Below are 23,457 nucleotides of genomic sequence, written 5' to 3'. Positions count from 1 at the left end.
ATTCAGTAACTATTCAAACATGTTATTCTACTATTTCACTGGCTTAACTGAAGACCAAAAGCCACTATGCTACAACAGTGTTTATCTCAGTACTGACCATTATCCTGAAGGACTTCTGTGGAAGGTTTTACTCTCTGTTTTAATTTTGTAGAGTGGTTAGAAAAGTGTCGTCTGGACACAGAATTCTCTGGATTCTGGCTTTTTTTGTCTTTCCTTTTGGGAAGCTGAGGTGAGGAACTGTTTTCTCCTCGGTCACTGGTAGATTTAGATTGCCAATCATTTCCCTGAAAAGAAGAGGACATAATTATCAGTGATGCAAATTAAAAACCTTATTTTTTAAATTTCATTAAGGACTGGTATCAGGTGTGAAAGAAGCATAATAATTTACAATTAGTACATTTAAGTGATATCTTAAATCATCCAGAGAAGTATAACTATCCTACTGTATGATCTGACCAATTAAATTCTCAACAGCTTCCAGGAGAAAAATCACATATTTATTATAAGAAAATAATGTTTCATTTAACAAAAAGAATGGCTAGATGAACCTATGCATGCATACATATTATAAACAGCTATCTCTCATCCATATGTGCGGAAGCCACAAGATATAACACGTTAATATGACTTGTTAATAAATCATTGTCTGTGTAAATGAGACCTGGGCATTATTCTAAGTGTCAAGAGAAGCTGAAGGAGAATGACAGTCCTCATAGGGCAGTAACACATTCAGTGCAATGTGAACAGAAACTTGTATGTTTTATAGCTTACTTCTTTTTAGTGGCTTCAGATACTTGTTTTGTTATGTTTTATAAAGAGTGAATGGACATGACCAACTACCACAATTATAAGGACAGACTGTGAGTCTGATTCCCTGCTATCTTGTACTTGTACAGCAAACTGCACTTGTGGAGAACTGGTGAAAACAGATATTCTGTTTTGGCACTAAAATTAAATCCACAGAGGACTTTTCTTGTAGCAATGTGGGATTAGGCTCTCCTCCCAGTCAACAAGCAACAGGGCAAGAAGAAAGGGCCTCAAGATATGTCAGGGTGGTTCAGGTTGGACATAAGGAAGAATTCCTTCACTGAAACAGTGATTAAGCATTAGAACAGGCTGCCCAGAGAAGTGGTGGAGTCACCATTTCTGAACGGGTTTAGGAAACAACTGGAAGTGGCACTTGGTGCTGTGGTTTATTTGACATGGTGGTGATAGGTCAGAGATTGAACTCAATGACCTTGGGGGTCTTTTCCAATATTAATGGTTCCCTGACTCATTTTGTGCCCATATAAATAGCTAAACAGTATACAAAGCAGTGAAGGATCAAGCTCTGTGTGTAGTGCTTACCTAGAATAAAACATATCAGATTGCCAACTAGTTAGGACCTTTCTCGGACTCAGAGTTCAGAAACACTGTTTTCTGCAAAATGTTTTGTGAAAGGTTCTGTGTTTTTCCTTTAGGTATATAATTTGAATAAATAAATAAATAAATACACAAATGATCGGGTTTATAGGAAAGACCTTAACCCAGCAGCTGATCTTTGCTATGGAAGCTTTTATCAAAAACAAAGCAGCCCTTATCACAACAATATTTTCTCAGATTTTTCTGTCTAATTGACACTGCAAATAGCTACAGATTCATCAGGCTTTAATAAGCATGCCACCACGCGGCTGTGAATTTTTTTCTCTTCAGATTTAATCAACACCCAAAGGACAGGGATTTTCCATCTGCCAGAATTCAGCAGAATTAGAAATTTGATACTTACGCTGCCTTTAGACTTTCGAGATCCCACAATTGGAGGTAGTACAGAGGTTTTGGAACTGCAGGAATAAGCCATATATTAGAATTGTGTACCCTGTCACTGGCACAGACGCTATGTATCTATAATCAAGGCAGGTAACACCAAGATGGCTATGGCAACAGAGGTAATTGTTTTTTCACTGCGTGTTTTCACTAAGCATCACTCATTCTGTTTACTAGACTATGTTTAAATGCATAATCATTAACTTATTCAACAAGTGCATTACCCTACAATGCATACTTTATATACCAAAACCTTGCAGAGCAGTATCCAATGAATTAATATGTGAATTCTCCTTACAATTTCCACTTCTTTCCTCCTATTTCAATGAAATGGTTCCAAATTCTCATGTTTTCCAAAGGTACAAAAAGCACAAGGTTCTCCTTACAGACACCCAGTTTAGGACTCTACTATGTTATTGTTCTAGTCTACAAAAAATAGACCCAAACATAAAACAATCTTAAGGGAGTATATATTTCACAAAAAATTACTAACCAAGAGTAGACCTAAACTGCTGATTCAGCTGTACACATTTGTATCCCAAGGAAAAAAAAAAATTGGATTACTTTGACTTGGATTAATTTTTCTCAGATGCTAATTTTGTGATATGTGATCAAGGGAATGCTTATGAGATGAACTGGTCTTCTGAATTTCCATTTCTGCTTTTGTTATTTTCATCTCAACTTTCTCAGAAGCTGACAGTGAAGTTTTACATCCATACTAACACATGCATCATTCTTGGAATAATAATTTTGTACTTTATTATTGACACATACAAACACACAGGAGTGCATCACACACCTTTAGAACTTACCCCTGTGGCCTTCTTGTTGTAGATTTGGACAGCAGATCACCATACGGCAATTTCTTAAACTTTTCTCTACCCACTGCAACATAAATTTGCCCATTCTCCAAGTCTGACCCATTCTGAACAAGTTTTCCATCTACAGTATAGAGTCTGAAAAATATGAATGTGCCTATTTTAATAAACCTTAATATTCAGTTAGGTGCATTAAGAGCACTGAAAGCTATATTAATCTAAACTCACCAAATATATGTTGAATTTCCAGATATGAAACCAAATAAAGTACAGCAGACACTATACAGTGATCAGCAACTACATTTTTTAAAAAAACCCAGCCAAGCAAAAAAAAAAAACAAAACCCAAAAAAATACCAGAACAAACAAACCACCAAGGAAAACCACAAAATAACTACTTAAATCACAGTTTATATAAAACTATCAAAGTATGAAGTGCTATAATAGATGAAATACATAATTTCTGGAAAGAAATAAATTTCTTTATATTTCTAAGGTCTTCAAAACCTTTTCCCTGTTACTTTGGAAGAAATCTATTCCATGAGTTCCTGACCCCCTCTCCTACCAAGTTCCACCTTCTATGTGTGCTCAGGGAACTATACAGTAACCTGGGAAGAAAAGGGCATTCATGACTGAAAGCCCTGTCCACCTAACACAGACCATGCCAATAACATTGCATCTATATTGTTGCATTGTGTAGATCAGAAGGTTGGAACCTGATGGGAACAACAGGAAATACAGTACAACATTAAAACAAGAAGCTATGTATCTTGGGCACATAGCAATAATGACTATGTCTATTACACCAGGTAGATTTTTACCATAATGATTTCCTTTTGAGAAGAGAGAAATGCATCAGGGACTGGTAGGGAGAATTCACTTCCTTGTCAAGTTATGGATTTATTTTTAGCATAGACAAAACAGTGAGTAAGGAGGAACATTCAATAATAAATTAGCTCTTTCCTACAAAGCATGGTTCAAAACTCAACAATATTTATATTTAATTTAAAAGTCAACAATAACAACTTTCATTGAAGTCCTAAACGCAGGAATGTTGAGTGGCTATCTCACTGCCTTTCTAGAAGCCTTCTACAGGAGCTATACTATGTTTGAATTTATAGTCATAAATTTCAACACAAAGCAAAGAGATGTAAAATTATAGACACAACCATACTGTGAACATTTGGGGAAGAGTATCAGGAGGCTACGTTGAGTACACCCTTGACTTATTATGTGCAACAATTTTCAGTTTAATAGAGAAAGAGCTTTTAAAATTGATACATGTGGCGGCATAACCTTGAATAAATGCAGAAGAAAATCATGCACTTTACTGAACCAGGAATCACAGAATATCTGAGGTTGAACAAGATGTCTGGGGACCACCTAGTCCAATCATGCCTTGCAGAGCAAGAGCAACTAGAGTAGGTTGTTCAGGACTGTCTCTAGGTATGTTTTGAACACCTGCAAGGATGGAGACTCCAGTGCCTCTCTGGGCAACATGTTCCAATATACGATGACCATTACTGTAAATTTCTTTTTTCTTCTGTTCAAGTGAAATTTCCTTCTCTCATTTTGTGCCCATTGCCTCTTGTCCTATCACTGCACACCACTGAGAAGAGCCTGGCTCTGTCTTCTTCACTCTTTCCCACCAGGTATATAAACACATTTAAAAGATCCCCCTGAGCCTTCTCTTGCTCAAGCTGCAGAGTCCCAGCTCTCCTCACACTACAAGTATCTTCAAGCCCTTCCTCTCTGTGGCCCTTTGCTCTACTTGTTCCCGCATGTCCACGTCTTTCTTGTATTACCCTCATAAAAGTACCCAAATTTTTTGTGTGTCTTCTGCCACATGGGAACACGTTTCTAAGTGCAAAGACTGAACATTTTGAAAGGTGAAACTGCAGCTATTTTAAATCTAGATCACATTGTAGCTTCCCTGAGAAGAGGTATGCTAGCTCTGGAGCACCTCGTTTGATTAAACTCATATTTATTTCATAATGCAAACATTCTACAGGCATGCCAGCAATTCAAAGAGCAATTTATGTTTCACTACCACAGAGTCAACATCAGTTACATGCAAACAATGAAAATAAAACAAGCTATCAGAAAATCAGCAGGAAGCCTATTTCTGAATTAATCTCACTGTGTTCTGTTAGATTGCACTTCACTTTGGGAACTCAGGGGGAAAACCAGCAAATCAGTGTACCACAGATTAAGAATTGTTTATGTATTTTTTTGGGGCTGCAGATATAGAGGGGTACATACAAAATAATGGGTGTTTTTTGTTCCTGATCTTTCATTTTGCTTGTGCTTTAATGTTATATTTAAAGTGCACAAGTTGTTTGTTTAATATAACTCAAAAAAATGTTACAGATTACCTGGCAATCTTTAATTGCATTTTTCACCCTGAAAATAATAATCACAATAGCGAAATCAAACATAATCAGTCTTTGAAGATGAAAGTGAAATCAAAAATGCATTTTTTAAAAATGGATCTTCAAACAAAAAACTAACTTAATGGACTTAACAAGTACACACAACTTTTGTGACACAAATTTCTGAAGCTACTTTTTTACAATTTCTGAATTTTGAAGCCACAATTTTCACCCATTCACTTTGCCACAACCATTCACAGACCAGCTGGGCTCTCTCTCTCTTATATTATGTAACAAAAATGTCCTTGTGGTCACTTCTTCCGAGGATGACCTAAGTTTGCCTTGTGAGATGTCAGTGGACTTCCACTTTCCCTCCTGAATCCAAGCTAAAAAATGACAGCCAAAGGAAAGCAAGCATACAGGCTGAGAAAGGGAGACAGCAAAGACACAATTTCTGGGACAATATCCCCAAGTTCCCAGCTGCTGATGCACCCAGTACCTGCCCATCAGGTTGCTGCACCTCATCCCCAACAACAAGCTGGCAAGCATAAAAGCTACTTTCCCATCATCTCCCCTCTCATATTTCATGCTTGCATCTCTATTCTGATCAGGGTGATCAATAATTTCTTTTTTAAAATGCCCCATGTGAAACTGTGACACTTAGTAGCTTTTTAAGTCTTTTAATAACACGGAAAAGAAAAAGCTGCCCTGTACATAATGCAGGTTCTTGTAAGTCCACTTATGCTTCTTTAATGAGAAACTACATCTTCCCAGCATCAGTGGTTTTACCAGATCTCTCCTAATGCTAACATAGTTTCAGTAAACCCCAGCAAGTAGTGTGTAACTTACTAGAGAACTATGATCACTTTACTAATTGATTTAATATGTATTTCTAATATTTTAAAGAAAAGAAAATGAAAACTGATAGAAACTAATAGAAAACCAGCAAGGGGAAAACATTAAATAATTTAAAATGTCATGTTCATTATCTTATTTTTGAAGGATTAAAGATGAGCACTGAAGAGAACGTCTCAAAAAGAATCTTAGTTATATATTCAATGCTTTCATGTACAACATTCAGTTTCACTAGAATGACACCAAGTAATAAGAATAAAATGAGAAAGATTTTTAAATTGCAAAACAATCTGAGAGCAGAAAGAATTGGTATGTTTCAAATGTCTTTTCTTGCTTTGTTCACTTCTGAATTACACTAGCGGAGAAACAGACCCAGAAAGCTTCAACACATGCAGGTTTACTTTACTGCAAGTGAAAATCCTAAGCAGACAGCTAATAGGAGCAAAGAAGTTCAGGGCTGAGAGAAAAAACTTGATGAGAGCTAATATTCAATAGCATTACCTTAATCTTCTCTAACCCTTATCAAAAAGGAAAGCAAGCAGAAGAACTTAAAGACTACCTTATCTGCGCTGTTTTGAGAAAGATTTTGCAAGCTTAGCTCCAAATATTGCATAGGCTGTGAAGAATGATTTTCCACAAAAGGTCCTTTCCCACCTGATGGGAATGATTTCTGTAATTTGCTCTGCAGGGGGCAACACTGGAATGTCAGTAATTTGCTTGCACACCTTGAGAGCCCGCTTACACTGCAATGTTTCTCACGGACATCATATCTATCATTTTTCTCTTAAACTTATAAAAACTACCAAATGCCATTTTAGGTAACTTATTTTACATTGTAAAAGCCTTAAGGGACTGAAACCTACCTATCCAAGAGGTCACCTCCTATTCCTCAGATACCTCAACAACTCAGACCAGATGAGATACCGGAACTGGCAAACCCCAACAACAACTTTGGCCTTGGCTTTTATTAAGAGGCTGAGAGCCAAATATGAAGCACATCGTAGTCTTGCCTAAGGTATCCAAATCCCAAAGAATCTATAATATCCCCCTTGAAATTGTTTGCCCCAATGAATTTAAAGAACTATCAAAATTAAAAAGTAACACACATCATATGTAGCTCACAAACATCTTCACCAACTTTACCATTCTCATTTACTTCATTATGACATGTAACTTATTTATTAGTACTAAATTTATTGCATTATTATTGTATTATTACAGGCCTGCTAATTAAATAATTAATTAATAAATATTAATTTAAAAATAACAGTTCAAGCAAATTGCTATTATTCTTTTTTTTATAGCAGTAGAAATGAAATGTGACAGTTACTTAGAGTCAATGTATTTCCACTTTGTGGCCTTCTGATATATTTTAGTTTTCTTACAGTGAAACTTCCCATAAAATAGGAATGAACCATTATATCTACCTATGGAGTTTTAGAAACATATCTAGGCATATAAAATGTATCTTGCAAATATTTGGCTTCCTTATACCTGTGAACAGCTCCACTTCTGAGGGTAACTTTTCCTGTCACCATTTCAAGAATATGGTCCCAGTGATTCAGTGTTTTCCTGGGAATGAGGAGGCGCACTGCAGGGCTAATAAGGTCTCCATTAGCAATCAGGCTGAAATAAAGCAAAGTAAAATAACTTGGAGGAGCATTTTAAACAAAGCTTACCTGAAGTGAACACAGTACCACCACCACCCCTGAAATGGCAACCCACTAAGTGAAAATTCTGCTTACAAAATAGTGTAGGGCTCCTGGAGAGGCTTTCGAAACCGTGCTGACACGGTGATCCTACTGTGAGTAACTGGCTTGACCTGCAGGAACAAAAGAAGAATTAGAAGTTACACAGTCCTCATAGTCAGAAAAAGTTTACTCTGACCACCATCAGCAAGTGGGAAAGCATGTCTTTAAAGCATGCATTTTATTCCATTCCAGGTTCACCTTCTACATAGCACACATAATTACTGCTGCAGGTTTATGTGTGTGCCGAGTAACAACCACAGCACAGCATACCACAGTGCACCATGGCACAACACATGGTTTGCACTGAGGAGACAGAATTGTATGGACATCTCTGGTTGCTCTACAGACCCAAAGAAATACTCCCAAATGCTGTTCTTGCTGTCTTAGTCTTTATGTCTTATAACCACGGTGCAGACAATTTAACTATCCCCTCTTTTTAACAATAAATGACATTGCTAGATCCCTCTGCTATTATAATAACTACCTTTGGTCTTGTACAGGCCTTAATCCAAATACATCAGTAATTTATAAATGTTCCTGAATACCTTGCTCATTTTAGAGCAATGACTCAAAAGTGAGGTGAACTGCAGATTTTTAGCCTTCAGAATACATAGGCTACTTAATTTCCAGAATTATTCCCTATACTCTTTTGAATGGACACTGCATTGAGATCAACATTAATATTGTTATTCTGAACAGAAAGTTAAAAAAAAGGAAAGGATAAACCCAAACTCCAAAATCATTAGGAAGATTTCTTTTTAATTCTTCATCATTAGCAAATCAAAATAAGGTGTTAAACCCAAACAAACATTCAAAGGTTATAGTACATGCATTTACAAGTTCACTACATTTGTAAAAAAAATACCATAGACGCTTAGGATTAAATAGCTGGTGTGCAGAGAGACATGCTTTCCAATAGATGTACAAAGTTTATTTTAACTGGCAATTTTCCAGTCACCATGTAAAGCAGTCTAATGACACAGTATGTTGCAGTTTTATCACACTCTGTGCTAACTTAACCAGTACTTCTCATTTAATTTGTGGGAAATGGTCTGAACTCCAGGGCTTTTAGTCTTTGCTTGGATTTTGACACAAACTCATTTAGTAATGACTGTGAGTCAGAATGCTTTCCAGTTCTTTCTCAGGCATACACTGAAAACAAAGGAGCTCAATCTAGTAAATATTCCCAATGGGCTAAAAATTATCATTAAAATAATGAAATCTGACTCCCCACATGGGTCAAAGAATGTCACACAGCAAAGTCAGCACCAAGCACATGAATTCTGGAGGTGAGATAGCAAACTTAGGAGAAAAGGAACCAACAAAACAAAAGCAATAGTGGCGCTCCTTAGTGTACAATCATTTCAAGTAAAACACAGCAACAGGCAAATCTGTTGAACAAAATCTGCTCTCAATGTCTGCTGAAAAAGAAGCACATTTATTCTGAATTTAACTCACTTCAACTTTTTGTGTTTTTCAAAGGCCCTTGTGAGCTGTGTAGCCCTCTCAAACATTTGTGTTTTGAGAGATTCAGAGGACATAAAAGCCCAGTGTTTACGGATGGAAAAAGGCAGAATCAACCTTTGCACAGCTCCATAGACTAAAAGACTAAACAGAAGCAACCAGCCCCAGGAGGGTGTGGTGGTTTGAAAGTCAGTGCAAAGGGATATTTTGGCCAGAGACATCTACAAGAGGAGAGACAGCAAGGAAGATGTTACTACTGAATTGTGCCAGCAGACCAGACTAGGAAGAAGACTCCTGGCATGGCTGAGGACCTTCAGCAAGCAATTCACAAGCCATTTGCATTTACTCAGACCTGTTTTGTAGATGCATGTTTGTTTTGGCCTCATACAAAGAGAAATTTTGTACTAGACTGTACATGCACTAATGCCTAAGGCAATTGCAGTTCACAGTCTTGCTGTCAATTCCAGTGTGATCTGATTCAGATGAAAGATTCCCACCTACTGCTACAGGCTTGGAAAGAGAATAAGAGGTTGCTATCGTATACCTCACTAGGGGAGGCAAAGACATTTTTTGAGAACTGCCAAGTAACTTGGGAGCTCAGCCATTCTTGCAGAAACATTTGAAGCATGTTCTTCTCAGCATATCTGGTCATTTATGTCACCAAAATTTGAAATGAAAATTTACTTGAAAAAAATGAAAATAAACCTTAAACTGCAACATCTGAAAACATTTCTATTGCTGCTATCAGCCATTAAAGGGTTATTTTCTCAGTGTAAGCAATCTAAAAAAGAGCTTCAGACTACAGGGGGGAAAAAGTTACTTTCTAAAGGTTATCCTACTGGAGGCTAAGACAATACTGATTTACTTCCATAGCATCAGGTCCTAATGTTTAGCCTACAAACACAAAATGGGAGTTACTGAACCTTGAATGCCCTTATACCTTTCTTTGTAGCTGGTAGGTTTCCAGGATAATCCCCTAAAAAATATCCAATACATAAATAGTAAAATTAAAAATCACTTTTTCTAAAAGTTGATTCTACATCCATTCCTGATTCTCACTTAGGCTGCCCAAGCTCTCCCACAGTCTCTCCAAACAGTCCCTCAAATTAAGTTCTCTGATGCAGTCTGCAACAATCAGGTTCCAATGCTCCACACTTTACTGGAACAGTTAGAAAGCATTCACTAAGCATAAAGAAGCCCTTTAGGATAGCCCTAGGTGTGTCCTGTTACTTGGATGCTCCTGAGGCTGATGAAACCATTAATTTTGGTGTAGGCTCCTCAGAAGGCCATCAAGTGATTGCACATAGCCCAGTCACCAGACCCTGGAGAAAACAATAACCTGACAGATGTTAAGAGCCCATTTATTATTTGAAGGATTGTATTTCTGCCCCTAATAGATACTGAAGCATCAGCTTGGAAGTTTGTCTTTTGGGTTGCTCTGATCTCTGAAGATCATTAGTATTTCTGGCAGCCTTCTGCCCCTTACAAGTTTAGGCTTGTAATTAAATAAGGAAACTGCAGGGGATTATAACATGGGACTAGCTTGGGCCAAAACTAAATATTTGTCTGTTCTACCTAAGCATGGCCTAAACTGGAACAAAATATAAACTTGCATTGTTTATTTAAGCCTGTTTAAATCAATGTACCTTCTATATTAAAAAAGTGAAGATAATATCTTAGTGCAATAATGCATTTGATAAAGTGAAACTACAAAAATCAGTGCAAGGAAGCATGCTCTGAAGGCATATTTTATAAAGAACACACTACACTGTGATTAAAAAAGAAAAAAAAAAGGTAAGAAAAAAACCCACCACTTCCATACTATACATGTTTCTTTTCATTGATCTGACTGTTCTGTTTGTAGAGCTTAGGATAACTTCTAGACAGATCAATGTTAAACTATTTATGGTCATGAAAAGCAGGACAGCAAACTTCAAAATACAGAAGTATACATAAATAAAAGACCAAGACCTCAGCCACAGTAAATCAATTTTATTTTCTTTTGAGGTATATGGAGTTCCACAAAACCATCCCAGTGGAAGACCTGGACTAGGGGTTAATTAAAGAATACATAGTTCTGCTCCTATTATGTTCGTGGGAGGCACCACATTGTTGCAGCGTCTGGAATATCCTGACCCCTCTGGCACTGCAGAGTTACATATTAACAACAAAGTGGTCTTGGGTGAAAGTTTGTGCTTACATTAAAAGACCAGCATCACTAGCCCCCTAACCCCTTTATTTTCTTTTCATTTCACCAGCCACATTCTCTGATGATGTACATCAGCACTTTCCCATTTACGTCAGCAACTGCAAGCCGATTTACATTAATCAGTGGTCTGACCCCATTACGATTTTATCTTTAAATTTCCTACATTTTCAGTTTGTTTGAAAAGACCTAATTAAGGGCAGCTTCCTTTTCCTACTGACAAACATTGCCAACAATTCATAATTTGTGATGAGATACTTATCTGAGGTATTACACAACAACACACAGCAGCAGCACAAAGTGTCCAGGGGAGGAAGAAGAAACTCAGAGAAAACTTTATGTAAGCTGGAAGCAATCAATCCAATGACAATTTGCAAGGCAACAAGAGTTACACAGTTGGAAATACATCATGGGATCACAGACACTCAAAACCACTATAATTTTTATTTTTCTATTCTTTGAATAAAAGGTATTTCACACAGAGCCTCTTACAGCAGAATGGATTTTCCTTACTTAAGAGAGGAGTTATTTCTTCTGTGAAATGACTTTGCAAAGCACCTTGCAAAGTCTGGGAAAAACAAAACAGCTAAACTCAGCACAGGTTAGGTTCTGGGAATGGGAATCACTCTGCAGTGTTTGAGAACTCTGTAAACACTTGAGTCTCAGAACACTTTTTACAGAGTCTCTTGGGAGTCCAGCTTTCATCTTTGGTCATAACACACTGGTGTTGAACTTGTGATTAGCTCTGTGTCTCCTAACAGCCTTTTGTAAACACAAACACACAGCACATCAGCATCCAGCTGAAGCAAGGTAATAAAATCCATGCCCTCACAGCTGTTTGTTTTAAACAATATCCTATACATTTTTCACTTATACGCTAAACACAGCTATTTTCTAAATATTTACAAAATTCAACAAACACAAACACAACACTTTAGAAACACATACAACACATTGCTCAATCTACTTTAGGTACTTACATCTTCCAGTGTTGACTGTTGGAAAAAAACCCCAAAAACAAAGCTAAATGATCAGTAGCCAAACCATTACCTCAGGCATACTGACATATTTTTATAGGAAAACCATTTTGAATTAGTCTGTGCATATCCACTAGTTGAGTATAATTATGTGTGTATGCATAAATATATACACACTTTAATACAATTTTCATTTTAAAAAATCTGTTACGTTTATGTTCAGCTGACTACATGCAAACAAATTACAACAGTAAGTTTTCTAAAGCCATTACAGCACAGCAAAGATCTGTTTCATAGAAACATGACTTCTTTTTTTTATAGGTGTTTTTATACACAATGACAAAAGATGCAGAGTCAACCACATTAAATAACTAAAATTATGTAACTCCTTTTTAGAACACCATGAATGGGTTTGCTTATGCAATCTTTCTAACTCCAAGAAGTGTTACATTGGGAAGAGAACGTCACACATATGGCATTAAATGGAAATCATCATTGATAATGGCTATTCATGTAAGGACTCTGAGAAAGGCATACATTGGTTTGAAGTGTACAGATAAAAATTAATAGTTTCACTTCTTTCTTCAGACACATGCTAACCAGTAAAAGATTATAAACATTAATCTCTAACATGGAGATGTATTAAAATTAAGGTGTTTTTTTTTTTTGGTTGGTGTGAACCTATTTGCTGATCCCCGTGCATAGAGTTTTTGCTTCTATGAATGCTGCACTATACTTCTCAACACTTATTATAAAAATATAGACTGGAAAGTGGGACAGACTCTGAAAACTACAAAACCTCCTCTTAGCTACATGGGACTTGCGAGAGGCACATGGCACTTCACTGAGTCAATCTTTGTATATAAGAAAAGCATACAGTTGATGAATTAGTATTTTAACTGGCCTATGAACACACCAGTCTACATATTCAGTTTCTAAAAAGGTGATTTTTATGCACTTCAATAGAAATAGAAATAGAAATGTGCCATGTTCAAATAGAAATGTGCCATTCTTAGCTTTTCTTTTCCTTTCAGTGTTCATTAAATAATCAGACATATGCTAAACACAGAGGTCTGGCAGCACTTTCACAGTGCTACCATGAATACTGCACCAGTTACCCATAGCTAAGAAATGGTACCACTAACTGATCTATTTCCTTTCCTTACCAGAAATGCCCCCCCATCAAAGGGGACGATTAAACAGCTGCATGATTTGCAGGATAACATGTATTTACAAAGCCACACTGGACAGCAACAAAACAAGAGTCAAAAAATGTAATGTGTCTGAACCAGATGCTCTGTGCTACTTTGATTTGTGCAAGCTTAAAAGCTGGTCTTTCTTATTGCTACCAGTGTAGTCCTGGGTGCTATGAGCATCTCACTTATTACTCACGTCACTTTATAACTAACCTTTCAAAGCTTTAAATATTTCAACACAATGTCACATTCCAAATTTATCAGCTCATACAATGAGCCATGGCCTTGCCAGTTTGTTACAATGGCCTGTTTGTTAATCAATGTGCCCAGGAAAATTGAGAACAAATATTTACATTTCTCTGGGGTAGAACTGGGGTCAAAAGAACCAAAACCCCACTGATACACACCATCACCACCCTGTGATGTAAAAGAAAGGAATGTTCAAGGTTCAGTGATCAAAACCAAACTAGAACAATAAGTTTTCTAAAGCTATTACAGCACAGGAAACATGTTATCTATCTCATAGAAACATGACCTTTTTTTAATGGACTTTTTTTACACATTGACTCAAGTTGCAGAGTCAAACTCACTGAGGTGTTTGGCTAGTACAAAACCATTTCAGTCATCCTATGCACTAGTTAACCTGGATAATCCACATTTCCCTGGCTACTTTGCACTGCTAGATGGTGCTCTGGATAGTACTAACCAGCCTTGAGCCAGAAACTACAAACCTTTCTGCTGGTATGGATATAAAGCAATGCTCAAACTGCTAATAACTGAGCAATAGGCCACAAGGCCACAGCTGCACACAACCTTCTCAGCACACATAAAACATGGATGAGCTGGAAATGAGCTGTTCCACAGCAGACAGTTTTGTAGTGACTAAGAGAGCCTTCTAGACTGCAAAGCTCCTACAAAATTCCCAGAGTGTTTAAAGCCAACCCGTTCACCTTCAAGGTAAAGAGCCCTCCTTTTCAGCCAGAGCAAGTGAAATGGAGTTTATATTCTCTATACATCTCACCTCAGTTATTTAAGTCCTGGGAAGAAAAATGTTTCAGTCTGGATCTGCCAGGAGTTTGGGACATCAGATTAGGGGCCAAATCTTCAGCTGGGATAAGTCAAACAATGGCATGGCCTTATCTGTCCAGACACACAGCCTATGCAATGCTCCAAAACAGATCACATCTGTGTTCCCTCTGGATCCCAGGAATAGCTCCCCCTTCTTCTCTGAGTTGCATGATGCTCTACCCACACTGCTTACAACACACACAATGATGGCATCAATAACAAAGTTTATTCAAGCAAAATAGATCCTGATATTAATTTCTGACACTGACATGATAGTGACAATTCTGGCCGGTCTTGCCTCTCACATTTTGTGTATTTTCCCCAAATTCCTTAGACTAATTAAACCAAAAGGAAGTCTCTGGCCTTTATGGCTCATCAGAAGGACCTGAAGCTAGGAACAGTCAAACAGCTGAAGAACAAAACACACACCCCAAAAAAATCTTCACCATTTTTAATCAAAGGTGAAAGCTGTTAATGTTTCAAGTAAATCAATTTAATATACAGCAACAAATTATTAATGAGACTAACACATGCCTCATTAAAAGCTTCGGTATTGGCACCTCTTCACTCCCTCCTTGCCTCCTCACAGGCCAGGAAGACCAGCTACTCTACTGAACAAGGCAGGTCTTAATCAAGGAGGAGAACAACTTTCAAGTTTCAGATCAAACTCAATACAGACCATGGATTTCTCCAGTAGCATGAACCAAAGTCTTTCTGCTGCTCAAAAATTCAATAAATCCATTTGTAAGCAAGCTGCTAGTCAAAATACTTGGAACTGCACAGCTCAGGTAATACAGAAGCATATAAAGAGAAGTTTTATGCATCCATAGTTCAAATAAGATAAAAAAGGGCACAGCTTATCTTCTAACTGGATATCTGGGCAGTTTTTCTCTAATTCCTCCTGGCATTAGGCTGTGAACACTCAGGAAGGGTATTTGTTTTGTATGTCTTGTTGGGCTAATTATGTTACCAGGATACTAAATACCAAACAATGGCATATCACATTTTACTATTAAAGATGTTTGCTCAGGAGATTAAAGATACATATCATATTTTTTAAACTTCACATTTTAATAGTCTTATTCCTTAAAATACTCTTAAAGCAGAATTACTAATTAATTTTGCATGAGAAAATAAAAAAATTCTTGCCCAGTCTGTGATGCCAGCAGTAGAAGAAATCAAATGGGCCAAATATGGAGTAGCAAGAGGGTTTACAGTATTCACAGAATCACAAGGTTGGAAGAGACCTTAAAGATCATTGAGTCCAACCCATGCCCCAACACCTCAACTAAACCATGGCACCGAGTACCACATCCAGTCTTTTCTTAAACACATCCAGGGATGGTGACTCCACCACCTCCCTGGGCAGACCATTCCAGAACCTTATAACCCTTTCTGTAAAAATCTTTTTCTTATAATCCAACCTATAACCTATAGTTTTGCATTTTTGCAAAGGAATAGGAAGTGAACCTTTATACACTTGTTACCAGCCAAACAGTATTTTGTGTTTAGCAATTTTGGGTAGCACAAATAATGTTTGAGGTTTTTTTAACCATTTGGAAAGAATATCTTATGTAGTTACATTGTTTTGACATCAAAAAGCTGTAATTTGCACAGCCTGGGATAATTTCTAGTATCTATTCAGTCCCTTTTACAAAACTATCTTCTGTAGAGAGAAAATATCCATGAACCATTTCTAATTGACAGATGTTAAAGTGAATCAAGAGTGCAATAATTCAAAAATGACAAGATTTTTCTTATGATTAAACATGCATGTTGTCAAACATGATAAAACAGTAGTTTTGAAATAAAAAATAATTATAACTACTGTGATTTTTCATGAGAAGGTACTTGAAAAAGAATTACTCACGTCAAGTTAAATACAAGGTATATCCAGCATGAATATACCAAAATAATTTGTGAAACCAAGACATCATAGACTTCCAAAATGTAATTTTTACAGATAAGTGCAATCATACTACTGCTGAGAGATAGTGGTGACTTTTTGTCAAGCAACAAAGGACGAGGAAAAACAATTGTCATAAATGATACTACAATAATTTAGTTTTGAAATATGGAAGAACGGAGAGAAACACTGGATTTTCAAATCTTCAAAATAATTTAATAGCATCATCTTAAATGCTTTTGGGGAAAATTTTAGTGCTAAGTTCATATCCACCAAGTCTCAACCATTGTATTTTCTACCTCACACTCCCCTGTTATGGTGCTTGCCTCTTCTGTCAGCACTGGACAACAGGGACCAGGACCTGTCCCAGGACCTCACCAAGAACACAGTGGCCAGCTGACCTACACTGAGATTTGCCAATCAACTATGCCTGATCCACAAGACCCCCCAGCAGCTGCTGAGAGATGGGCTGTACCTGGAGACCACTGGTAGAAGACATTCTGTCAGTCACATTTTCACTCTGCAGTCACACTTCATCACAGGCACAAACACGTTCTGTGAAGCTCCCTAGAAAGCAAAAGCACTTTACTCCATGTCCTAGCCCATGTCTGTGTCTTCCAAAATGTGACCAACATGAGATCTGAAAGGCACTTGATCAGAAAAAGAAATTTAAAATTATAAAAAAGTCTAGACATTCACTCAAATCCTTGTGATTAGTAAGAGTTTGCAATAGAGAGAGATGTTCTGGATGTGTATACAGATACAAATATGTAGGTCATACATGTAGGATAGCTTTGAGTGAAGAATCATTTGTAAAACATTGATTATTCCATTCAACAAATACTCCTATAAATGTCACCACACCTAAACCAAATGATAAAACAAGAAGTTGCAATCAAAAAGGAGTTATGGAACAATAAAATAGGGTAAAACAGTGAAAAAGTGATTGGGAAAACTGGGAAAATGTGACATAGTTGTGTCAGAGCTGCCCACACAATCACCTTGTCCGGGAAGTCCAGGAGAAAAAGTGAAGAGCAGACAAAAAAATGCAACATTCTTACTGCCTAAGATAACCAAGGGCAAGTGTATCAACAGTAGAGTAGCTTACTGCAGGCCTACTACGGCCTTCCGATAACAGAGGCTGTTCCATACAGACAGTGTAACCTTCCTTTTTTCTCTCAACTGCGAGAGACTGGTTCTTCCATATCAAAATACTTCTGCTTTTCTTGGGTACCTGTAATTCTTTGCTGTTACAGTATCACAGGGCAAAGGTCATTTACTGTAGTGTGTTCAAAGAGTAGTTGATCATAAGAAATCAAAGAAGAAAGAAGACTTCATCTGAACATATTTTTATGAAGGAAAGAGAGTTTAAAATAAATAGCTGCCTACAGGATTTGCAAATAAAAAAGCTCAGTTGATTCTTCTTCAGTTTGCCCAGCACCAATGGCAAGTAAAATGCATCTCTTTGAGTGCAGAGGGAGAGACCATTTAGATCAAACAGTGCCTAGAGAAATATAAATGTTCAGACTTTCCCCATTATAATTGGAAAATAACACTCGGTACCTTTTAAAAACAATTAAGCTTATAATAAACAACTGGTAACTCAGTTGGTCTGTATTTTCTCAAGAGATCAATTGTTAGATTCCTCAAGCACATCATTTAACGTGTATTTGGACTTGCACATCAGCTTTAGAACAAAAGGGATCTCTCTTGAAAAACAAGAAGCTCAGTTGCCAAAAGAAGGAATGGATGGAAACACACGTGAGAAAGACTTTGTAACAAAGCTTTAGCTTGGGTCAGAATGAAATCTTTTGACTGTTTTGCCTACCAGTAACACAACCATTAAAATTTTGAGATGCTTTATTACAGCATGATGGCTCTGCCAGAAGATTTTCACCATATCTTGAACATAAATTTTTTCTTGCTTAATGCTAGTTTGACACACATTTTCTAGTTATTTGCAAATTTAAAGTAATGGAGATGTTGCCTTCAAGAACAACATTAAAGTGGTCCCAAAAGCAGATGTTAAGCACTTGGCAGCTAAACTAACACAAAAGAAAACATACAGCTGCATACAAATACACAGTGTACAGTGGCTGCATAAAGTTTTCTTCATTTTGGCTCCCTGAACACTAACCAGAATCAGATATTTGTAATTGTTTTAGCGGAGAAAATGCCAAATTACATGTGCTTGATACAATCAGAACTGATACCCTCGTACTTAAGTGTGATAGGAATAATGCTGCCTTTCTTGGTCCTACAACATATCTAGGGTTTTGATTTCTAAATGAACATCTGGAAAAGAAAGTAACTTGGGACTTGCCGCCTCATATCATTTCAAGAAAAACTAATTTAGGCATTAAAACTTCTGTTACTAGTCCCCAGAAAGTTCACTCCCAGGATTAAATTATTAGGGCATAAAGACAAGTTGTGTTATTCATAAACCCAGATAAAAATCTGTAGACTAACAATATGTTTCATCTCATTTTTATGACTCCTCTCCCCAAATAGATCAATCATGTTAAGGTTGAATTCAGCACAGGGATTTAAGCCCTCCACAGGGAGACAGTGGAGATTGCAAACATAAGTCAAATATGAAGAAGAAAGCTGAGATAATGGAGGGTTTATACTGGATTACTTCAAAGCCCCAAGACATGGCTGAAAGTGTTAAGATAATATACAATGAGCACTGATTCTAGAAAAACTAATAAAAGCCCAACTACTTCTACAACTGCAAAGACTTTCTGTTATATCAAAAATCTTCTAAGGATTTGCAGCAAAACAATCAGCCTTAAAAACCAGCCTTTAAAAAGCAAGGCAGTAGTTGTACTGATAAGTACCAACTAAGAATAAATTTACAGGGTAGTTGTAGCAGCAGCATATCAAATTTTCAACTTGAATTTGATCTTCCTATTCAGTGAGCCCATTCAAAAAAATACAGGTGACAAGTTATGCTAAATTTAAAAATTGTTGTATTACATAGCTTCTGAATAAGAAGTATCTGAGTATCACACTAAAGGTCATTAGGGCAATTTTGAGGATCTTCTAGTACAAGGCGTCCTACTGTCTGAAGACACCTGCTATACAAACCATTGAATTGCTGAAAATGTGGCCCGAGAGCAAAAGGCAAAAGAAATTGACAAACAAGTGAGCTGATGCCTCTTGTGAGGCAGAAGCTGGAACTCACATGTTTTTGGGAGTCACTGCTACCTCCATACACAATAAAACAGTAAAAATAATGCAGAGCCAGGCATCTTACACAAATACTCATTATGCTTTTTGAAGCTTGCAGTTATCTCCCTCAACTACAGCATAAGCACTGTTGAAGAGAAACAACCGAGCTTGGCAATTAATGGACTAGAACTAGTTAAAAGTTTACACTAGCATTTTTCAAACAAAAATGTCTCTTCTTCAGAGGAAATACCAAGTATTGAAGAAAATTTGCTGGTCTAAAACTCCCAAAAGTCTCATTCCTACCATTTTTTCCTGCAAGTATAAATCTCCCTTAGGATTATGACCAAATTCAAAGAAGACAACAGATCTTTTTTATTACTGAGTTTTTAGCTGGATGTGGCAATTTAGAAAGCTGAGCAAAAGACAGTCAATATATCATGCTCAGAGCAACCAGAGTATTATTCACTGAAGAAATATGTGAAGAGTGGTAGATAACTGTATTATTATAAAATTAAATAAAATAAATGCATATTAAAAATCAGGCTTATATGCAGGCATGTCACTAACATAAACTACAGGTTTATTTCTTCAGTATTTCAGCCATCCTACCTCATTATTGACTTCAGGAGGTTTTTTCTTTGTTTCTCCAATGTCCAAATAGCTGTGGAAAGAAAACAGGTTTGATTATTTACAGGATCATCTAACTTACACAATACCAATATTCTAAACTTATTTTTACACATGAAGGTTTTAAAACTTGTTATGCTTCAAAATAACAGAAAAAGTAAGTAATTATTAATATTAACTAACACTTAATACAAATCTTCAGGCTAGCCCTCTGGGCTAATATAAAAGACAGGGGAGAACCAACCACCTACCTTCAAGTCCTTCAAGTCACTGGTGATTAGAACAGACCATCAATAACCCCCTTGAGAGAAAGAAGCTCATATACAGCTGTGAGGTGATCAATAATTCTCAGCACAGTATCACCTTACCAGAGTTTTCAAAGTCATCATCTTGCCTCTCAGTTTCTCACAGTAAGTCACTGATAGATTGAAGACTTGCCTGCACACCCAAGTTTAACTCAGGGCATCAGCTAAAGTTTAAAAGGATCTATACCATTTGGGTTTCAATAGAATGTGGATGCATCTGAACACTCGTTTCTCGTGGCTGGATGAACCAACAATAGCTTCATAATTATTTTATGGATAAAATACATGCGTCAACTGGACAAAAAAAAAAAAAATCCATCTCTTTGGACAATATTATGCTCTCCTTGTGATGTTCCCTGATCTCCCTTCCAATGGGAAGGTGCTTTACCAGGAGTTTCAGATTAGAAGACCTTTATTTGAGAAGTTAGGTATACCTAAAAGCCAAGCACCAGTGCAAGCTCACCATAAGACCTCAGATCTCACAACATCTGCAGCCCTTCGGTAATATCACGCTCTGTAGTTAATGACTGGGATCAGATTCATTTGCCAGAAGAAACTTGGCCAAAGTTAAGAATTCATGAGACTTGAATGAAGGTGCAAAAGCAGGAAAGAGGAAAAAAAAGAAAGAAAAAACATCATGCTTTCTTTGAAGGAATAGCAATCATTTATCAGGGTACACAGAATGGCAACAGGGATTTCAAGGCTTCATTGTGAGGGGACAGTAAGACCCAGCAAAGCTGCCCGGCCGTGCTTGAAAGCACATGCCAACGCTTTGAAAAAGGTAAGTGTAGCAACATAGGATAACATTTTTTAAAGCCTCATGTTTAGAAACAAATAATAACAACCGTTCCAAGCTCTTGGTATAAAAAGAAACGAGTTCTCTTCAGACCAAACCAAGAAATCTTACAGCCTGCAAGACTGTAAGACTGTAAGATTGACTAAAAATTCCTCCATTGAAGAAAATTCCTACTTTTTTTTTTTCTAAAATCAGAATTTCTAAGCATTGTTTTTTTTATTTATTTAAAAAATTATACAGCAGTTTATCTAGAACATATGCCCCCAGAACTATCAACCTCAAAATGTTAAGTCAGAATTTGGCTCATGTGCTAAAGGTGAGCGCAGTTCAATCTTGAATTCAGTGTGAACAGGAAAGAAAGAGATTCACTTCTCAATGTAAGTCACCTGAGAAGAAACAAATGCACTGCTTGAAGCTGAACAATGACACTTTCAACTTCTGCTACTGCTTGGATACTTTCTCTATTATACTCCCACAGCTCCCACACATCAGTGCCACAAGCCTTCATTTCAAAGTTAAGCCCTGCATAGTCCAATAAGAACCACTGGGGGAAAATAAAAAGAAATAGACTTTTTTTTTATTTTTTTTTAAATCAAATGTCTTGATGTCATCAGACCAGATTCAGATCCCTTAAGGCAGATGCTTTGGTCTGTCACACTGTAACTGTTTACCTGTGACATATTACACAAACATACACATTTTTCTTTAATTCCTGCACTTCCTTCCAGAAAACTGTTCCTTCCAATTAACCCTTCCTCTCCTCTGACTTTTGTCTCCCTAATTACCATTCTGTCTACAACCCAAGTAAGAACAACTTCAACATTAAGCCCTTCAGCTTCTTTTTAATGCTCATAAAAACACTGCTGCCAACATTTCCAGGACTATGTAAACAAATACTAGGAAGTGAATAACTCAAATTCTGAATACAGAAATGGAAGGGATCTCAAGTCATCCCGTTTATCCTCTCTACAGCACAGGACTGGGAAATATTATCAAGGGATATATAAAAGAGCCTGGTTTTACCCGGTCCCTTAGGTTAGCTTTTCTTTCAGTATTATCTTTGTCGGCCTTAAATAACTAGATATCTTGTTGCATGTTGCAACCAAGTCTGAAAGTCTCACCATAAAACACATATAGTGTGGCCTGACCAAAAGAAATACTTTCCCCCACACCATATAAATCCAGAGTGCCCAATTCTCTAAAAAGTGCATGCTAATGCCAAACACCTACTTATTTGTAGCCTATCAATACAAAACACATTTAGGGAGGTGTAACATGATGTGCTGATAACTTAACAATTTTAAGCCATCCACAGAATCACAAATAATCAATCATCTTAAATCAGGATTTAATATGAAAAAGAAATGGTAGCTCTCTCTTAGAGTTGAGCACTGCATTTGACACAGAAAAGAGTAAGTACTATTGGAAAAGGGCTTATATTTAGCCTGTCATACATCTTTCTCTCTGGCTTTCCTACTAAAGTGCAAGAAGCTTCAATAAATCTTTAGAAGCAGCTAGTGACAAAAATGGTAAGGGTGATGATAGAGATCCAGTTCATTACACAGAGAGCTCTGCCCTGAAACATAATGAGCCACTAATGAGCCCTCCTGAAAAATATAATGTCCTCAACTCTACAGAACGAAGATGAGGAAGACATTGTAAATGTGGTAGTTGATTATGTGAATTCTCAAACATCTCTGGAAAGGGGATGTTAATTTTGAGATTCATTTCCATAAATTCAACTGTAGGAAAAATGCCCACAAAGACAAAGCAAAAGATAGTGTGGTCAATTGAGACCATGACATTCACAGACAGAATTAAGAACAGTTACTGATCACCTGCAGAGCTACTCTGGAAACACACCTAAAACCCAGACCTCCTTCACATTATTCTCCCAGTGACTCACTAGAAAACAGACAACTGGCAGCTTAATTCTTGGTTTCCAGGTAGTAAAAAGAATGCAAATGGTCATATTTTAAACAACAGGACAAATATTAAAAGGCTATATATGTATCCAAAATGAACAGAAGTGATGGAGACACAGATAGCTGGGTAGAATACTTTAGAATTTAAAAAAAATAAACAAGAGAGGAAGCATTGGGTATTGAATTCAACTTCGTGGCAGGACTGTCAACACTCC

General features: G+C 37.0%; 1 protein-coding gene across 1 annotated transcript in view; it reads right to left on the bottom strand.

Annotated features, from left to right (window-relative positions):
* Positions 1-23,457, bottom strand: part of DCDC2 (doublecortin domain containing 2) — a 53,470-nt gene that overhangs the window by 29,345 nt on the left and 668 nt on the right. Inside the window, exons 2-7 of the mRNA XM_059851401.1 lie at positions 20,199-20,250; positions 7,593-7,669; positions 7,342-7,473; positions 2,616-2,759; positions 1,766-1,820; positions 98-284 (exon numbers count right to left, since the gene is read on the bottom strand). Coding sequence (XP_059707384.1) covers positions 98-284; positions 1,766-1,820; positions 2,616-2,759; positions 7,342-7,473; positions 7,593-7,669; positions 20,199-20,250 — 647 coding nt within the window. The remainder of the gene's footprint in view (positions 1-97; positions 285-1,765; positions 1,821-2,615; positions 2,760-7,341; positions 7,474-7,592; positions 7,670-20,198; positions 20,251-23,457) is intronic.

Source organism: Haemorhous mexicanus, chromosome 1 (genome assembly GCF_027477595.1).
Source record: "Haemorhous mexicanus isolate bHaeMex1 chromosome 1, bHaeMex1.pri, whole genome shotgun sequence".
Lineage (NCBI taxonomy): Eukaryota > Metazoa > Chordata > Aves > Passeriformes > Fringillidae > Haemorhous > Haemorhous mexicanus.
Note: the sequence above shows the minus strand (reverse complement) of the source record. Positions and strands in the feature narration are given on the sequence as shown.